Source organism: Lynx canadensis, chromosome D1 (genome assembly GCF_007474595.2).
Source record: "Lynx canadensis isolate LIC74 chromosome D1, mLynCan4.pri.v2, whole genome shotgun sequence".
Taxonomy (NCBI): domain Eukaryota; kingdom Metazoa; phylum Chordata; class Mammalia; order Carnivora; family Felidae; genus Lynx; species Lynx canadensis.
In genome coordinates, this window is record NC_044312.2 from 84,906,533 (window position 1) to 84,924,707 (window position 18,175).

Sequence of the window (18,175 nt, forward strand, 5' to 3'; positions counted from 1 at the left end):
TTTCACTTGGGTGGTCAAAAAAACAATAGTTTGGGTGCTTTCCTCCCTCCTATCCTCACCTGAAAATGGTTGAAGGCTGAGTCTTCAGTCTAAGGGATCACAATCTCTCAAAGATTCTAGATGAATAATACCCACTCCAAAAACTGAGCGCCTAAACTGTGGCAGACAATAGGGATACAAGAAATAGTTTAAACTGTTTTCTTCCCTCAGAAAATTTACAAGCATCTTCCTGGAGACTACATTTTACTCCAAGTAATAAACATAGCTATTTCTATTGTTTGTAATTTAAAAAGATGCATTTTGCAATATATTTCGTTTGAACAAAAATCACACAAAACGTGAGACTATAAATAAAGGGTCTGTTCGTGACGTTCTTGTAACTCATTCACTTCTCCAGGGATTAAGAAGAATGGGGTGCAAAAATTTGGCCTCACGCACAGGCATAGGAATTTGCGAACACAATCCAAGTCAGCCGAACCTGTATCTCCCAAGAAATAGCCCCAGGGAGCTCCCAATTCCCTAACCTCACAAAACAAACGCAAAACCGAGAAGACTCCTGAAGCAACCATTGCCTCACCTTGCATATTCCGCCAATTAACACCGCCCAGCCCATTCCGCGCAGGAGGCGGGCCAGGCTCGGATCCGCTCTAGGCTTCTATCGGGCGTCGCTTTATGGTAGCGCTGAGCCTCTCTAGCCCTTGCCAGCCGTCCTCTCAGTGGTAGGACGGGGAAGAGAGGAAGAGCTGGCCGCCAAGTCGGCTCTACGTGAAAGCGGGTGCAGCCCAACCTCGGCCGGGGAGAGCTCGAGCTAAGGTGGAAGGGGCCCGGGGGAGGCTCTGGGAAGGGCGGGAGTGAGGAGACGGGTCCTTGGGTGGGAGGGGGGCCCGGGCCGGTTCACGGAAGTCCCTAAGGAGAGGTGGGAGAGGAGGCCCCGACACATGAAAGGGATTTCAGCTTCCGGCTTGGGCCTCCTGCAGCCGGCTATGCTGCTGTGGCTCCCACTTCCCCAGTTCTTCTGCGGCCCCTTGTGTCAGGGCCCAGCATAGTTTCCGGCGCATCTGTCTCCTCCGCGGGTTGTCGCCCCTTTTCGGGAGACCTGGAGCCCTCAAAGCTATGATTTAGGCTTATACTATGTACATGAGGGATATTATGGCCCTGAATCTCGTCCACATCCTGTATCGCTGCCTGTTCGTTTTCATTTTTTAATGAGCATCCTCCCAGCCCTAGCTGATTGAGGCTGGAGGCCGATCAGTATTCATTTTTCCATCCCAGTAGCATGAACATAGGAAGTGTTCATTGGATGTATTTGGTAGCTTGACACATGATGTGACTGTCACCTAGGGGCGTTATGCATGTGACCGTCATGCTGTTGGAGTGGGAATAATTGCAGCATCCTGGGGACCTAGTCACCCTGATTTGGAGAGATCCATCCTTCTTGATGTGACATGTGACAGTTTCTGAACATGGAACATGTATTCAAAAGACGTTAAGTGATTACTTAGTGCCAGTATTATGCTAAAGAAGCTACAACTGTAAACAGGAACTGGTTCATTCCTTGTCCTCACAGAACTTAATATATTATGGAAAAACTAACAACAACAACATAAAAAAAAAAAAAAAAAAAAAAAACCCTGTGATGAGTGCTATGAAAAGGGAAGTCCCTGATGTTCCTCTTTTGCCTTTGGGTGATGCAGAAAATAAAACCATAATGCTCCTGCCTTCCAACAGCTGAGAATAGAGAAAAAGTTGTATTGCACCATGAGATTGCTCTGCAGACACAGAGGAAGAAGGACCTATAATAATAGTACTTGGGTAAGGCACACCAGATAGGTTTAGACACTGGTACTGCCCTGAAGGATAAGTTAGCATTGCCTGGCACAGAAAGGGCCATTGGCTTTCCAAGCAGGAGTCATAAAGTGTAAAAGAACTTTGCAGGCAGTGTCGTTTGGCCTGGAGTATGTGGCATTTGAACAAGTAATGCCATGCTAGAGAGTCCAGACTCTTATCTTCTAGGAAGAGATGAAAGTATTTTCAACAGAATGATTCAGAGTTCAGTTTCACAATCACCTACTCAACAACTGGAGTGTTAAGTATTTTTTGACAATTTGGGCCACATCCAGAATCAGGTAGAACCAAGAGCTTTATTTACTCTTCTTGGTCTAGAAGCAGTCTCCATTGCTGAAATCCCACTTCAGTTTTCTTTGGCCTTTAAGGGCTAGAAGACTAGAGACAAATTGCGAATGGGATTTGGAAGCCTGAAGGTTTGCTAAATTGTTCCAAAAATGATCTGAGACTATACTAGACAAAGCAATAAGAAAATCTGAGGGGAAGATGTTAGATAAACCTAGAATAAATCATTAGGACCTAATTAAGAGAGATTCTTCGTATAAAAGTAAAATTAATTTTTGTGGGGTTTTTTTGGTTTTATTCATTCAGCAGGAACTTGAATGTTATTACAGGCTCTGTGCTAGGCTTGGTAACTGGAGCTCTAAGCCTCAGTTTCTTCACCTGTAAATGGGGATGATAGTATTTATCTCACTGTTGTAAAGATTAACAAGATGATGTTTGTGCTTGGTGCTATACCTCACACTTAGTAACTACAGGCACCAAATATTTTAAGTGATACTTTGACTGTATTTTGGTTTTAACTTCTCTTTATCTTTTTTTTTTTATTGGGCCTGAGTCTTAAGACTCAGGAAAGCTTGCTGGAGTCATTTCCTTGTGTGAGCTCACTCAGCTGTGTTTAACCTGCCTATTGTAGAGTTTTGTAATGGATAGCAAGTGATAATGCTTAAAAGCTTATTCCATAGAATCTAAATATATATATGTATAAATTTTAAATAAATCTTTTTTAAAAATCAACTCATAGATAAACAGAATAGATTGGTGGTTGCCAGAGGTAGGGGGTCGGCAAAATGGGAGAAGGGGGTCAAAAGGTACAAACTTCCAGGTATAAAATAAATAAATAAGTAATGGGAATGTGATGTATGGCATGGTGACTATAGTTAACAACACTGTATTGCATATTGGAAAGTTGCTTAGGAAGTAAATCTTAAAAGTTCTCACAAGAAAAAAAGTGTAACTGTGTGGTGATAGATGTTAACTAGACTTACTGTGGTGATCTTTCACAATATGTGCAAAATATCAGACCTTTACCTTGTACACCTGAAACCAATAATGTTATATGTAAATTATACCTCAATTTAAGAAAAAAAAACTTGTTTTTTTGAGCTTGCAGTGTTCAAATCATATGATCATACAAGGAGAAAATAATTTTGTTTACTACCTAAGGTGGTAGAAGGGGTCTAATCTGTTCTACACTTATTTCATTGTTTCTTGACTCTTCTAGTATTGCTGTAAGAATATTAAATGTTAATTTTAGAATCACAAAACATACTATATTTAGGCACTGAATAAAGTGTTGGCAACCCTAAAGCAACAGAAAGTCCAAAATGCAAAAAGTTTTTGGGGATTTTTCAAATAAAAAAAATCCAGAGTTAGTAAGGAGAGACTTTATTTGAAAGGTATGACAATAGGGGAAAAGGAACTATTGCAGTAGAGAGAATTCTCCGACCAAAAGATCTACCAGCATCTCCAGGGAGGAGTAAACTGATGCTACAACAGATCTCCTTGATCCAAAGTTCAGGGACCTGGGGGAAGAAGAGAAACTTAAAATATGACTAACAAATTTTTGTTCTGTCAGTTTTAACATGCAGTTAAGATTCACAAGTTTGTAAATGAGGCAAAGATTGGGAGTTTGGACGACCTTTGTCCTAGTCTCAGGTAGACAAAGGGGTACCCTCAGAGTCTTATAGAATCCATAAAGAGAGTAGTGGGAGGATTTCCTTAACCATGACTCTTTTTTTTTTTTTCCAACGTTTATTTATTTTTGGGACAGAGAGAGACAGAGCATGAACGGGGGAGGGGCAGAGAGAGAGGGAGACGCAGAATCGGAGACAGGCTCCAGGCTCTGAGCCATCAGCCCAGAGCCCGACGCGGGGCTCGAACTCACGGACTGAGAGATCGTGACCTGGCTGAAGTCGGACGCTTAACCGACTGCGCCTCCCAGGCGCCCCCTTAACCATGACTCTTGAAGAACCAGAAACACAGGCCTCAGGTAAAATTCAACTTCTCAAAAGGCTATTTGAAATGGAAAATGAGTGTACAAATAAAATTCATCCAAACCTCTACAGGAAGGCCTTAGGAGACCCATTGATCCTTCAGGAATTAACTGTTAGTATTTGTAAATCCTACATCACAAAGTACAGTTTAAAAGTATTTGAAGACCTGGATCTCATTTGTATCAGAGTGAAATCTTACCAAAAGGTAGGGGAAAAGAACTGAATTAATCAGGCCTAAATGAACACATTGAGGGTTTTTTGTTTGTTTTTGGTTTTCATCTTATCCGATTAAAAACAGGACTTTTTGGGGCACCTAGGTGGCTCAGTCAGTTAAGCATCGGACTCTTGATTTCGGCTCAGGTCATGATCTCACCGTTCATGGGTTTGAGCCCCGCACTGGGCTCTGTGCTAATGGTGAGGAGCCTACTTGGAATTCTGTCTCTCCCTCTCTCTGCCCCTCCCCCAGTTGTGTTCTCTCTCTCTCTCTCTCTCTCTCAAAATAAAGAAAGTTTAAAAAAATTAAAGTGAAAAATAAAAGCAAGACTTTTTTTTTCCTTTCGAGGCATAGTAGATATACTGTTTAAAATGATTGACTGGAGGTAATTAATTTCTCACTACGTTTAAAAGAATTTTCCACCAAAAAAGGGGGTGGAAGTAAAATCATGACTGTTACACAGATATAAAATTATAAACACATGATTTTTGTTTACCTTATTAATGAGGGAACTATGTTGTAACCAATTCAAATGACAAAAGAACAGACATTTATTGATCAGGACTATTGAAATGAGCAAATGGAGGCAAACGGTCTTCCACAGTGGGCCAAGCAGTCCATTGAGCCACCATTAGACAGAATTTACAAGACTATAGACAAGAATTGGATTTGCATTGCTATCCATTATCCATTATCTACAGTTGTCAGTTGAAAAATAGCTGAAAGGCAGTGGAAGACACAGAATGTGAAAACCCAGATCTCTGTGCTTTCAATAATGCATATATTTCTCATATATGTATCGGTTTTATCAAATTTATGACTCCACTCCCCTCATAGTCTTCCTTAAATGTTAGACTTCCTGAAAGATAAGTTCATTTTGGGTGTGTATCTTCCTTTTTTTTTTTAAATATGCTTTATAAATATGGAAGATGCTTGGTTAATATTCTCTTAGTTGCATTACCTGAAGCAGTGGATCTGGATCTCAAAGTAGTATGCTTACATGTCACCTGGGGGTCTTTTGTTGTTTTGTTTGTTTGTTTGTTTTAGTATAGATTCTGATTCAGTATGTCTAGGGTCCTTACTGAGATTCTTCTTTTCTAATTCGTTCCCAGCTGATGCCAGTACCGGTTCGGAGACAGTAAATAGTAGTGCATTTCTGACTATGTTAATCAAGGAAGGTGTTCGATTAATCGTTACTGGAGAACATTACATCATGCTGTAGGTAAAGGGAGCAACATGGAGCTACTGGACTGTCACTGGAAGAAAAGAATAAATATGATTTGTGGGCCACATTGCCAGAACATAGACCAAAACGAGCAAAAGAAACAGTTGCTGGGAAATAGATGCAAAGAGCTGTACAGCAGAACTTTAGCTTAGGGAGGAAAAACAGAAATAAAGACATCGGGTACTACAACAGGGGAGGACCAGCTAGAGGCTGTAATTTTTAGAAGACAGGCAATAACCACTTAAGGTGACGGCCGAAATTTTGTGCTCCTTGAGTTAGCCTGACTTTTCTTTAGCAATACATGAAAAAACTGCCTAATTGTAGATCAGGAAGGTAACTTATGTAAGACTTCAAGCAGTAAAACTTTACTGACACAGGTGTATACACTTTTACCTTGACATTTTTAATTTTTTTTTTAATGTTTATTTTTTTGAGAGAGAGAGAGAGAGAGAGAGACAGCATGAGCAGGGGAGGGGCAGAGAGAGAGGGAGACACAGAATCCAAAGCAGCCTCCAGACTCTGAGCTGTCAGCACAGAGCCCAACGTGGGGCTCAAACTCATGAACCATGAGATCATGACCTGAGCCAAAGTTGGACACCTAACCAACTGAGTCATCCAGGTGCCCCTACCATGACAGTTTTAAATGAGTGGTACAGTTGTGCCATTGAGTTTTAATCAGTGTGTAAAATTTATTTTTTTTTACCGTGACTTGTAGTTTATCTTCTATCTGATAGGACGTTTTAATTTTAAACTGAGCATGTCCTATAATTTGTTCATGGGAAGTTCATCTTTCTTTTAGCAACAAGTGAGAAGTGGTGCATAATGTGAAGCTGGTACCAAAGAAACATTTCTACTTCCAGGAAGATGCAAAAAATGAGGTTGCCAAATTTAACAAATAAAAATACAGCATGCCCAGTTAAATTTGAATTTCAGACAAATAACAAATTACTTTTTAGTGATATTTGGGATATACTTAAAATCTATGTACGTTATCTAGAATTCATGTTTAATTGGCCAGTCTAATAGTAAATCTACCCTAACAGTGACACCAGAGGGATAGCTGCTTAGAAAATGGTATTGCACAGCAGTGTAATTCCTGCAAGTGTTCCTCCAAAAATTATAGTACTTAAAAGTGTGCCAAAAGCTCAAAATAGTTGGAAGCACCTGTTTACCAGTAGAGGATGTTTTCAGGGCCTGAGAGGGTCATGGCTACATTGAATTAAAAACACATTTAAGTATATGCTTTCCAACTAAGAGTTCAGGTTGATAGTAGTTTAAGATTAATAAAAGAATTTATGGTATTGTGGAATTTCCAAGCAAATACTTAGAAAAAGGTGGGGCTGCCTGGGTGACTCGGTGGGTTAAGCATCCTACTTTGTTTGGCTCAGGTCATGATCTCATGGTTGGTGAGTTTGAGCCCCATGTCAGGCTCTGCGCTGACAGCATGGAGCCTGCTTCAGATCCCCCCCCCTTCTCTCTCTCTCTCTCTCTCTCTACGCTCCTGCCCTGCTTGTGCATTCTCTGTCTCTCTCTCAAAATGAATAATAAACATTAAAAAGTGGTTTAATATGAGTTAATCATATTTCCAAGTTTCCGAGAGAGATCATTTAGAAATAAGTACGCTGGCACAACTAGCAGTCCTGCTAATAAACTCTAGTGAACCATGTTGTAATTTAGACAAGATAAAAGGAAAGTAAAGGAACAGATGCCCCAGTAGCCAAGGAAAAGAATTCCCTAGTGGGTAAAAATGTATTAATTCTGTAGACAGAATTTCCAAAATGAATTTTCTAAGTCACAGGATGGTTTTCCTGTCAAATACGGTTAGGGTGAGGCAAGTGTTTGCTAAGAAATAATTTTATGTTCGAAAAATCACCGATTAGTGGCTACAGATTGGGTATAGTACCTACAAATACAAAGAATCGAGCATTAATAAGACATTAAACAATAGCAGTTTCCATAATGTGCGGGTCAAGTTTTTTTCTTTGTTTTGACTGTTAAGAAAGTTCAGAGCCAGATTTGTGTCCCATATCTCTTAAAGTACAGTACAGCATAGTTTGTAGTTTTATAATCATATCTCTGGCTTCCTCTTTTCCACTCCTTAATTTATTTTAATCCACATTTCTGTTAAAAGAAATCTGCTTGTATAATACAAGCCATTTTGTCTGATATAATTGGTATCATTACTTGGAAGTTAAATTTTAAAAGTTGGTTAAAATAGGATAAAAAATATATAAACATGCTCCACCTTAACTAGCTTTTAAAAACATAAGTTAAAATGTTCAGTGACATTTTGAACTTTAAATTGTATTCTATTTTTTAACTTTTTAAATTTAGTATTTTAACTGAAAACAGATGCATAGTCACCATTTTTTGTTAACATGAGACCAGAGTCCTGTTTGTATATGGTGTTTTCTTTGCATATGGTTTCTTTGTATATGGTTTTTCTCTACAGAAAACATGGCAAAGTAAGCTTTCTAACGATTTTTTTTTTTTTTTTTGGAGCAAAATTTATAAAAGCACTTGCAAAACTGCAGGATCCTAGATTTTTCAGCACTCTGCCACCATCCAGATTTCAGTGATTCACATATATATTTTTTAATGTTTTTACTTTTTTTAATATTATTTATTTTTGAGAGAGAAAAAGAGTGCACAAGCTGGAGAGGGGCAGAGAGAGAGGGAGAGAGAGGATCCGAAGCAGTCTCCACCGTCAGCACAGATCCCAATGCAGGACTGCAACTCACCAACTCTGAGATCATGACCCAGGCTGAAGTCAGATGCGCCATTGACTAAGCCACCCAGGCGCCCCTCACATATATTTTTCCTAGTGACTTGTATTTGTTGAATTTTTTCTTAAGAATTCAACTAAGGTTTTGTATTTGCTTTGAAAAATATTTATGAAATTTTCAAATAGTACAGAAAATGAAGCATGTGTGTAAATGCCACCAAGTTTTATATTCCATAAATATCTTTAAAAAGGTTCCTTCCTCCTTAGAAGTATGTATACCACAAATTTGTATTTCTTTTTTTTTTTTTTTAATTCTTTATGCTTAGAGAAAGCCCGCACATTTGGACGTGTGCCCAGGGGAAGGGCAGAGAGAGAGAGGAGGAGGGAGAATCCCAAGCAGGCTCTGCCCTATCAGCACAGAGCCCAATGTGGGGCTCCATCTCATGAACTTTGGATCAAGACCTGAGCTGAAATCAAGAGTCGCAGGTTGTTTAACCCACTGAGCCACCAAAGTGCCCCAAATTTGGCATTTCTTAATCTGATATATATATATTTTATCATGATTCATATTTTTATCTATAAACCATGTACACTCTTTTTTGTGTGTTTAAAATTTTAAATAAATGGTATGTGTCCTTTTACAACTTTTTCACCTAAGATTGTCCTTGAGATTTATCTATGTTGATTCATAGAATTCCTGTAGGTTAGTCATCTTACCTGACCTGTAGGAGTCCCTGTTGAGTAACTCACGGTGTCTCATTCTTAAAATTAGGTTCTTTCCAACTTTTCACTGTCAAAGACAATAAATGCTCAAAGTCCTTGTATATGTAATGTACAAAGTCCTTGTGCTCATGTGGGACATAGATTTTTCTGGCATGGACATCTAGAGCTGAAAGTGCAAGGTCCTGGGATGTGGACTTCTTTAATTTTGCCAGAAATTGCCAAAAATGCTCTAAAGCCATTGCAATTTACATTTCTACCAGTGTATAAGGAGCATGTAAGAGTTAGCCACAATTTAACCAGCACCAGGTTATCAGATTTTAAAATTTTGCCATGCAAATGTTTGAGAAATGGTATGTAATTTGCTTTTTTTTTTTTGACAGCAGTAAAGGCTGTACATCTTTGCATGCATTTCTTGGCTATTTTGTTCTCTTCCTCTGTGAATTGCCTATCTGTATTTTTTTAGTTTTCTAATGGGTTCCTTGTCATTTTCTAATTGATTTATAGAAGTCAGGATATGTTGTTGTTTTTTTGTATATTTGGGATAATAATCCTAACCATACCTTTCAAGTGTGGCTGTTTTTCCTCCTTTAGAGTTATAAGGAAATGTTTAATTTTGATGTATAATCAGATATATCCATCTTTTCCTTTGGTATGTGCTTTCTTGTTTGAGAAATTCTTCTCCCAATGTCACAAAGTCTTCTATGCTTGCTTGCTTGCTTGCTTTAAATGTTTACTTATTTATTTTTGAGAGAGACAGGGAACGTGAGGGGGGGAGGGGAGGGGAAAGACAGAGGGAGAGGGAGAATCCCAAGATTGTGAAAGCATTACCTGAGCCAAAACCAAGAGCTGGACACTTAACCCACTGAGCCATCCGGGCACCCCGTCTATGTTTTCTTTTAAACATTTGTATAGTTTTTCTTTTCTTGTTTGATTATTTAATCCATCAGGAATTGATTTTTGTTTGTGAGAAAGAGATCTTAGTCTATTTCCATGTGGTTATCTGGTTATCCCTAATATTTTAATATTTTCCCCATTAAGGTATAATACCCTATAACACTGATTATATAAAATCATGTGTCATATGTCACACCAAACCCTTATCGTTTCATGGATCTATTTGTCTATACTGTACTGCTACCACAGATTTTATTATAATAGCTTTATAGCAAATAAATATGTTACTTTGTTTTCCTTCAAGACTATTTTGACTGTCTTGGATTTTTACTCTTCCAAATAAACCAAGTGCTAAATTCCAAGGTGGAATGAGTGGAATACCTACTGGGATTTTTATTGGAATAGTATTGAATTTATAGATAAATTCCTGGAGAATTTATATACTTTGGTCAGAGTTCCCATGATTAATTTCTACATTCATTTAGGGTAACTTTTTTGTCTGTTTCATAATTTTCTCCATAAAAGTCCTGCATATCTGATGTTTATTGTAGGCTTTTGGTAAATGCCATTCTGTTCCTCACTTATGAAGAGTTTCTTTCTTTTAAATAGGTGTTGAATTTCAGCAAATGCTTTTTCAGTTTCCCAGAGAAAAAGTTTGCAGCACAAATCTGACTCTTCAATTTTTTCTCTAGGGCAATCAGCACATGACCTACTTGAGAGAGATCTGTAGACAAAATCTAACAAGGGAAATTTGCTAGAATCACGAGTGATGGATCCATGTTCAGTTGGAGTCCAACTCCGTACCACGAATGAGTGCCATAAAACCTACTATACTCGTCACACGGGTTTCAAGACTTTGCAAGAACTGTCATCAAATGATATGCTTTTACTTCAACTTAGAACTGGAATGACACTTTCTGGGAACAATACCATTTGCTTCCATCATGCGAAAATTTACATTGACAGATTTGAGGATTTGCAGAAGTCATGTTGTGACCCATTTAACATACACAAAAAACTAGCCAAAAAAAATTTGCATGTAATTGACTTAGATGATGCCACTTTTCTGAGTGCAAAATTTGGAAGACAGCTTGTACCTGGGTGGAAGCTTTGTCCAAAATGTACACAGATAATCAATGGAAGTGTGGATGTTGATTCTGAAGATCGGCAGAGAAGAAAACCTGATTCAGATGTATGTATGGCAGCCATTTTTGTCTCCTGTGTTACTTCTACAATGTGGGGTTTTGTTGAACTATAAAGAAATCATTTATATTATTATGATACTAATTGTAAATTAAAGTTGGGGAGGTGAAAGTAAATGATTTTCTAAATATTCTCATGTACCTAGACTGGATGATAAACCAGGCTTGAGAAAGGAATAACATACTATGCCCAAGACTCAAGCTGTAACTCCTAGGGCTAAGATGTCAGGAGTGGCTTTTAGAACATTCTGGTAAAGCCAGGATCTAGTTATTATCTTAGCTTCTTTTCTAATACCAAAGTAACTCAATGGGACATGCCAGCCAGTGAGGATCTGTATAGCACAATGAATTCCCCTTGAAAATTACCGCTTTAAAACGAACACCAGAAAAATCACTTCCAGTAATTGTTTCTTCAACCTTTCTTTCTTCTTTGGCGTTAATACTGTTCTTTGGATTTCTTTTGCTTTTAGCTCTGAATTCTTATTTGATATGATCAGGCTAATTTTAGTGCTCCCTATGGTCAAAAAGCATACATTTTTACATTGTAAATACTAAATATTTATAACTCTCCCTTATTCATATGCCTACATTCAGATTATTTAACTACATCAGAAAAAAACCCGAGATTTCATAAAGCTATCTTTGGGTGTAGAACAAAGACAAGTATATCAAAGGAGCACTTCTCAAAATTTCTATTTATAACCAATTTATAATTCTTGCTGCTGGGATATTTTTCTCAATTTCCTCCTTTTCATTATATTAATAAACCGAATTAAAAGATAATTAAAATTTTAAATTATATGTAGTACTTCCCTTTTGTTCTCCCCTCAAAGGCATATCTCCAGGACCCAGTGTTACCTTGCAGCTCATACTAGGTACTTGCACCTGTCACTATAGATGTCTTCTCCATTCCGTTTATTTGTTGCTCTGTGTAATATATCACATAAACTGCTTTTTCCCCAGATAACAAACTTAAATCCTTAACCATCAAAATTTTGTTTTACCAATGCTTTTTAAAAAGATGATAATACTGTTTCAGGACTTGAAACCATTATTATCTCTCTGCTTTTAACTATGTATACAATAATAGAATCTTTTCTTAAGGACTCAAGATGATATTAGGAGCCTCAGTTTTTGTTTTTCTTTTTTGTTACATTTTTAAAGTAATCTCTACACCCAGTGTGGGCTTGAACCCACAACCTGAAATCAATAGTTGCTCGCTCCACCAACCAAGCCAGCCAGGCGCCCAGGAAACTCAGTTTTATCCCATTGGATAAACTGAGGGTTTTTTTTTTTTTGCCTTTTCTCCCATATTGACAGAAGCCATAGCAGTTTTCAGTAGGCCTATCGCCCCTTCTAATAGGCCAGAGACTAAAATTAGGTAATGGAAATATTACAAATAAGTTAACCAAAGTTAAACTTTGAATATTGTCTAGGGCTGTGTAAATTTCATTGCACTTGGGTTCTAAAACCTTTTTCTTCTTTTTTGTGAATTCCAGACTGTCCTTCAGGTTAAGGAATAATCAGGGTTAACATTAAGTTAAATATTAATGTATTCATGGTCTGTTGTCAAGATTTGAGTTGATAATTTGTTTACCTTTATTCAGGGAAGAACTGCTAAAGCTTTGCGGTCATTGCAATTTGCAAACCCAGGAAAACAAACTGAATTTGCTCCAGAAACTGGTAAAAGAGAAAAAAGAAGGCTCACAAAAAATGCAACCGCTGGTTCTGACAGGTAGGCTGTGTGTTCCCTGAAGACCTTTGTTAGCTTGCTGCGTCTGTCTGTTATTGTTTCACATCTTTCTCTGGAGTTTTGAATTTTTTGGGTAGATATTTTAAACTGGATAATCTGCAATTAGTAGGAATCTCCAAGGGCTGCATATAAAATGAAGGCGTCCCTTTCAGCTCTAAAAATTTATTTCTAAGGAAGTGTCAATGAAGTGAACAGGTTAACATTTTTGGCATGAGAACTAAAATTCAAACATATTTAAAACAGTTTTTTGAAAAGTATTGGTATTATGTAATTGGTATATCACCCTTCTATGGGTGGCAGCTAAAAAGTAAATCTTATGAAAATTCAAGGTTGCTTTTTATTTTTTACATGTCTAAAATAGAAACAGTTATGGTATAGTCAATAGAACGAATGAGAAAAGTAAATTGTTTAGAATATGACTTTTTAAACTGAACATTTCTAAAACACAGGTTGACAAAGAAATGTTAGTGTAATCATTCAGAATTATTTTCTACATATGCCATTTATTCCATCTGTTAAGATTTTCCAATGAGTCATTTAAGTGTTTTTAGGCCAGATTTGCTCGAGTCCGTTAAAGAACAAGAAACAGATTAATTGCAGTATAAAAACCAATAGGGTAATAGAGATTGGTAGCCAACAAAATGTACCATTATTAAGCAGCCATGCTTTGTTGTTGTTGTTGTTGTTGTTAAGGGAAGGGGAAAATATTTTTCACAGAAATAATGTTTTTTTGGAAATAGTTCTGGTCCATTCCTTTACTGAGTTGACTTTTAAATGGACTTCTAGAGGCATTTTCAGGCTCTTTGGATTTGTCTCAACACTTTAGAATGAGGTCTCTTCTCACACAGTTCATTACTAGTAATTATAGAGTAGGCTTGAGTCCGGTAAGTTATGTACCAGTTTTGCAGGACTTCTTCCCTAATTCAAAATATTTTACTTGCTTCCATTTTTTTTTTTTTACCTTTTTTTCATTTATTCAAAAAATAATGTCTTTGTGAAGTGTCATTCATCTTGTGTTTTCTTTTACAGACAAGTGATACCAGCAAAGAGTAAGGTCTATGATAGCCAGGGCCTGCTGATTTTCAGTGGAATGGACCTCTGTGACTGCCTCGATGAAGACTGTTTAGGATGTTTCTATGCTTGTCCTGCCTGTGGTTCCACCAAATGCGGAGCTGAATGCCGCTGTGACCGCAAGTGGCTATATGAGCAAATCGAAATCGAAGGAGGGGAAATCATTCATAACAAACATGCTGGATAATTTGTGGTATCAAATTATGGGAAAAGATCCCATCTCTATTTCTAAAACTCTGTCACTCTCAGATGCATTCTAAAGTTGACTGCCAAATGATGACAATTTGAAAACCACCTCAGCATGCACTCATTATGCATTAGTTTTGCAGTTAGGGTGCTTTAAGATTTATTGTTTGATGTCAGTTTATATGGGCTTTTACTCAGCAGTCAGCTTTAAGCCTGCCCAGGCCAATGTCAACAAGTAAGTAAAGGCAGTCCTCCATTAGCACAGTTCACATTTCAGTTCCATGGTATATACCGTGGGTAGTTACGTGAAGTACAAACTTCCCTGCTGGCTCTTTGTCCATAAGTCATTATGTAACAGATGTGCCTCCTCATCAGTGACCAGTCCATCCGTGACCTTTACTCAGACCCCTTTAGTGGTTGGTTACCGCACATCTGTCATTCAGTCCACTCCTAGACAGCAAAGCATGTGGTTGTGCTGTCTCCTTGTCACCCATGTGACATTTTCCAAAAGTGGATCATCAAAATAACTGGCCACCAAAGATAAAAGAGCAGTGAAGAAATGAAAAATGATCATGCTAGATGTGAGATATGCATTGAACGTAGATGGAGTTGTAGAAGAAATCACTTATGGGAAGGTTGATGCTGCTGTTTCTCTAGAGCCTCAGTATGCAGCTAGAGGAAGCTCACTGGGGGGTTGCTGGGGGGAGCAATGTAAATAGGGAAATAGGCTGTGATGAAAAGCTTGAATATATCCCAGAGGAAGTGATAGTAAAAAACTTCACATTAAAGGAAATTACAGTGATTTTACAACATTGAAAGCACAAATGAGAAAATGGTAGAAGCAGATCCAAACTTAAGTATCTGCAATGGTATAGCCTACTTTGTATCTTAAGTTAGCAAAAAAGCAGGCACTGTTCAAACCGCTCTTGATTAGTTTTTTGCAACGGAATAATGCTTTAATTCTCAGTGTTTCCAATGTTTTTCAATTACAGTGTACTAAAATACCTTTTTTTTTTACAGTGTTTTCATTTTCCTTTACATTTCTAACAAGAGTTTTTAATATTTTGATGGGTTTTTGGAGGTCACAGAACATTTTCCCCATTGATTATTAAGGTTGCTACGAATGGTCATTTTTATGGTCCAGCACTACTGTGCAAGCCAAGGACTGTAGCTGAGAACAGTGCCTACTTCAGGAAAAATTAATTTCAATAAAACTAGGTGGTTGAGTGTTAAAACTATTTTGGAAATAATCTACATATCTAAGTGCTAAAATTCTTCTCACTACTTACCCTTAAAAAAAAGTTTTAGCATTGTAAACCTTTCATTGTTTAGCCATACATTCTTGGTGAAAATTTGTTCCTGGTGGCAAAGATCTTACTATGTATAAAGCATGGATATTCATACAATACAGAAACAGGAATACATGGTGTCTGTGTTATTAAAGTTTTATAAGGTGGTGATTAGGATCAAAAGGGCTAAAAAAAAAAAAGGCTTTAGGGCAGTTAGTAATGAAAAGGAAAAAAAAGTGGACAAACAGGGGTAGAGACAATATAAATTAAATTGGAAATTGCTTGAATCTTGATGTACTGGTTCTGTATGGAATTCATATGGGTGCTCTTTGGAGAATGAGAGTGGATGATAACTTCTCTGCTCCTTTTTCAAGCAGCTGCCTGTCTAAAATATTTTATCAGCTAGGGCATTGCCACTAAACTAGGTTTTTGCTTTGTTTTCCCTAAGTTGTAGTACTTTAGTTTAACCAGATAAGCTTTTAGTAGTTTCAGATACATTTTAAGCCATTTAAGTGAAATTTATGCAGCCAATTTGATTGGATTGACCAGTGGAGGTTTATTTTTATTTCTGTATACTTTGGTATCTGTTTAACAGGTTTTACTTTGATGGAATGCCATTTTGAACCATGGTATTGTCATTAAGTTATAATTGTCCACTGACCTAGTTATCAGAAGTATAATCAGTATCAAGTCTTTAATTCAGATTTCAACAGAGCACTGGCAAAAAGAATATTTTGGCTTTATATACTTAAATTAGATGCTAGTTTTTTGGGTGTTTTTCTGAATTAAGGAAATATTTTGTTATAGAGGATACAGAGACTTGTAATTTTATCTGAACTTCTGGGTTCATTAGACCTTAGTTGCATTGCTACCAATGTTTTGTTTTTTTGTTTGTTGGTTTTTTTTGTTTTGTTTTGGTTTGGTTTTTTTTTTTGGTTCTAAGTAAGTATGATTTACTATATTGCTTAAGCTTTTCAGGGGCGCCTGGGTGGCTTAGTTGGTTAAGCATCAGACTTCAGCTCAGGTCATTTGTGGGTTCCAGCCCCACCTGGAGCCTGCTTCAGATTCTGTCTCCTTTTCCCTCTGCTCCTCCCCTACTTGTGCTCTGTCTCTCTCTCAAAAAATAAACAAACATTAATAAATAAATAAATCTTAGATTTTTTTTTGTTTAAAACAGGAATATATTTTCAACAGAATAAATGACTTTAAAATTCAAACTGTTTATATTTCAACAGTCCTTAGACTATTTCTGTGTTATTTTTCAAAGATGGTAATATTTAACTTGTTTCAGGGATAAATTTCTATAATAATTTTGCTTATATTTGTTCATTATGCCTATGTAGAAGACCAGACTTTTAGTGAGCATGCAAAATGTTTACAGAGAGAGGTATATCTAATTTAGTCTGCTACAATAAAAGCTGTGTTTTGGGAAAATTACGTCATGAGTTCACTTACTATTTTTTACTGTAGAATTACAGAAATACAGAATACAATGAAATAATCTGAATTCTTTTTATATTTTCCATAAGTATGGTTCATGGTGGCTAAAATTATTTTAGAATACTATTAGTCTAAAAGGCAAAAATAAAAGTGATAAGAACACTTCTGCTGTATATGGGTCCTGCTTAAGAAGTTGATGTAAGGCTATAAACATTGGTCTTACACAGTGTTGGTCACAAATGTTAAAAAGTGCATTTATATATTTGAAATAAATGGCATCCCATGTAATCTTTTTTCTATTTCTTTTATAAGCATAAAAAAATAGTTACCTTTGAAATATTATTCATGAGATTCTTGTATTTTTTTAATATTATATCTATGTCTGTATAACAAGCTGTTCTACCATCTGACAGAATTCTCCAGAGAAATGCATTTGTGTCTTCTCAAGTACTCCCACGTTCAGAACCCCTGAATCTGTATCAGAGAACCTAGGTAATATGAGTGTTCCGTAAACCAAAACATGTTTTCTTTTTTTTTTTCTTTTTTTTTTCTTTTTTTTTTTTAAATGGGGATGGCTGTCTGAAGCGTGGTTTAGTTTGCTATACAGTGTTATAGGTGGGTTTTGTTGGACAAAATCTGAGCAGTCAGTTCTTTGAAAGAGCTGTTGCTGCCCTGAAAAGGCAGATTCTGCTGCGGCCTCTCAGCCCCACCCCTCCTGGGTCACGTAACACTGTATGAAACCAAGGGGTCTTAAATGGACTGCACTTTGGTAATTAGAGATTTTCTGTCGACATTAGGAATACCCTTGTACAAAGTCATATGGCACTGCCTTAGTTTTTGCTGACATCTGCTGGTATCTTGATGTAAATAAACTCTGCTGCTACTAAATGCTTAATCTCTTCACTTTTAAATTAAACTGTGAACACTGGTAGTTACACTAAAGTGGAATATTTTAAAGAACCCTGGGAGTAGAATGGTTTCTCTTTGTAGCATTCTTAGGTCTCACCCAATAGTAGTCAACCAGATTTCTTTTTTCAGGAATATGAGTCAGGATATGAAAATATGCATAGGCACTTCTGGGTTTCATTTATTTATTTAAGGTTTATTTAAGTAATCTCTACACCCAGTATGGGCCTCAAACTCACTACCCTGAGATCAAGAGTTACAATGCTCTTCCGACTGAGCCAGCCAGGCACCCCTCACTTATTTTTATAAAGTGGAGACACTTGGGAAAATAATGGTTTTTATTTACTGAAAAACCATCAAATGCTTCACTGAACACTTAGTTTGAAAAGCATAATAGACTCCTGTAGAATATATACCCCAATTTAT

The 18,175-nt window shown here is 37.1% G+C and overlaps 1 protein-coding gene across 2 annotated transcripts; it reads left to right on the top strand.

Moving 5' to 3' along the window:
* Window positions 1-706: 706 nt before the first annotated feature.
* On the top strand, window positions 707-17,731 carry LOC115524966 (ADP ribosylation factor like GTPase 14 effector protein). Of its 2 annotated transcripts, XM_032594845.1 has the most exons (5): window positions 708-813; window positions 3,899-4,117; window positions 10,595-11,094; window positions 12,712-12,839; window positions 13,887-15,896. In XM_032594845.1, the coding sequence occupies exons 3-5, from the start codon at window positions 10,672-10,674 to the stop codon at window positions 14,113-14,115; spliced, it is 780 nt and encodes a 259-aa protein (XP_032450736.1). In that variant the 5' UTR covers window positions 708-813; window positions 3,899-4,117; window positions 10,595-10,671; the 3' UTR covers window positions 14,116-15,896. The 2 variants fall into 2 exon arrangements, with proteins under 2 accessions (XP_030187652.1, XP_032450736.1); XM_030331792.2 differs by lacking the exon at window positions 3,899-4,117 and having other exon boundaries at window positions 707-813; window positions 13,887-17,731.
* Window positions 17,732-18,175: the final 444 nt, after the last annotated feature.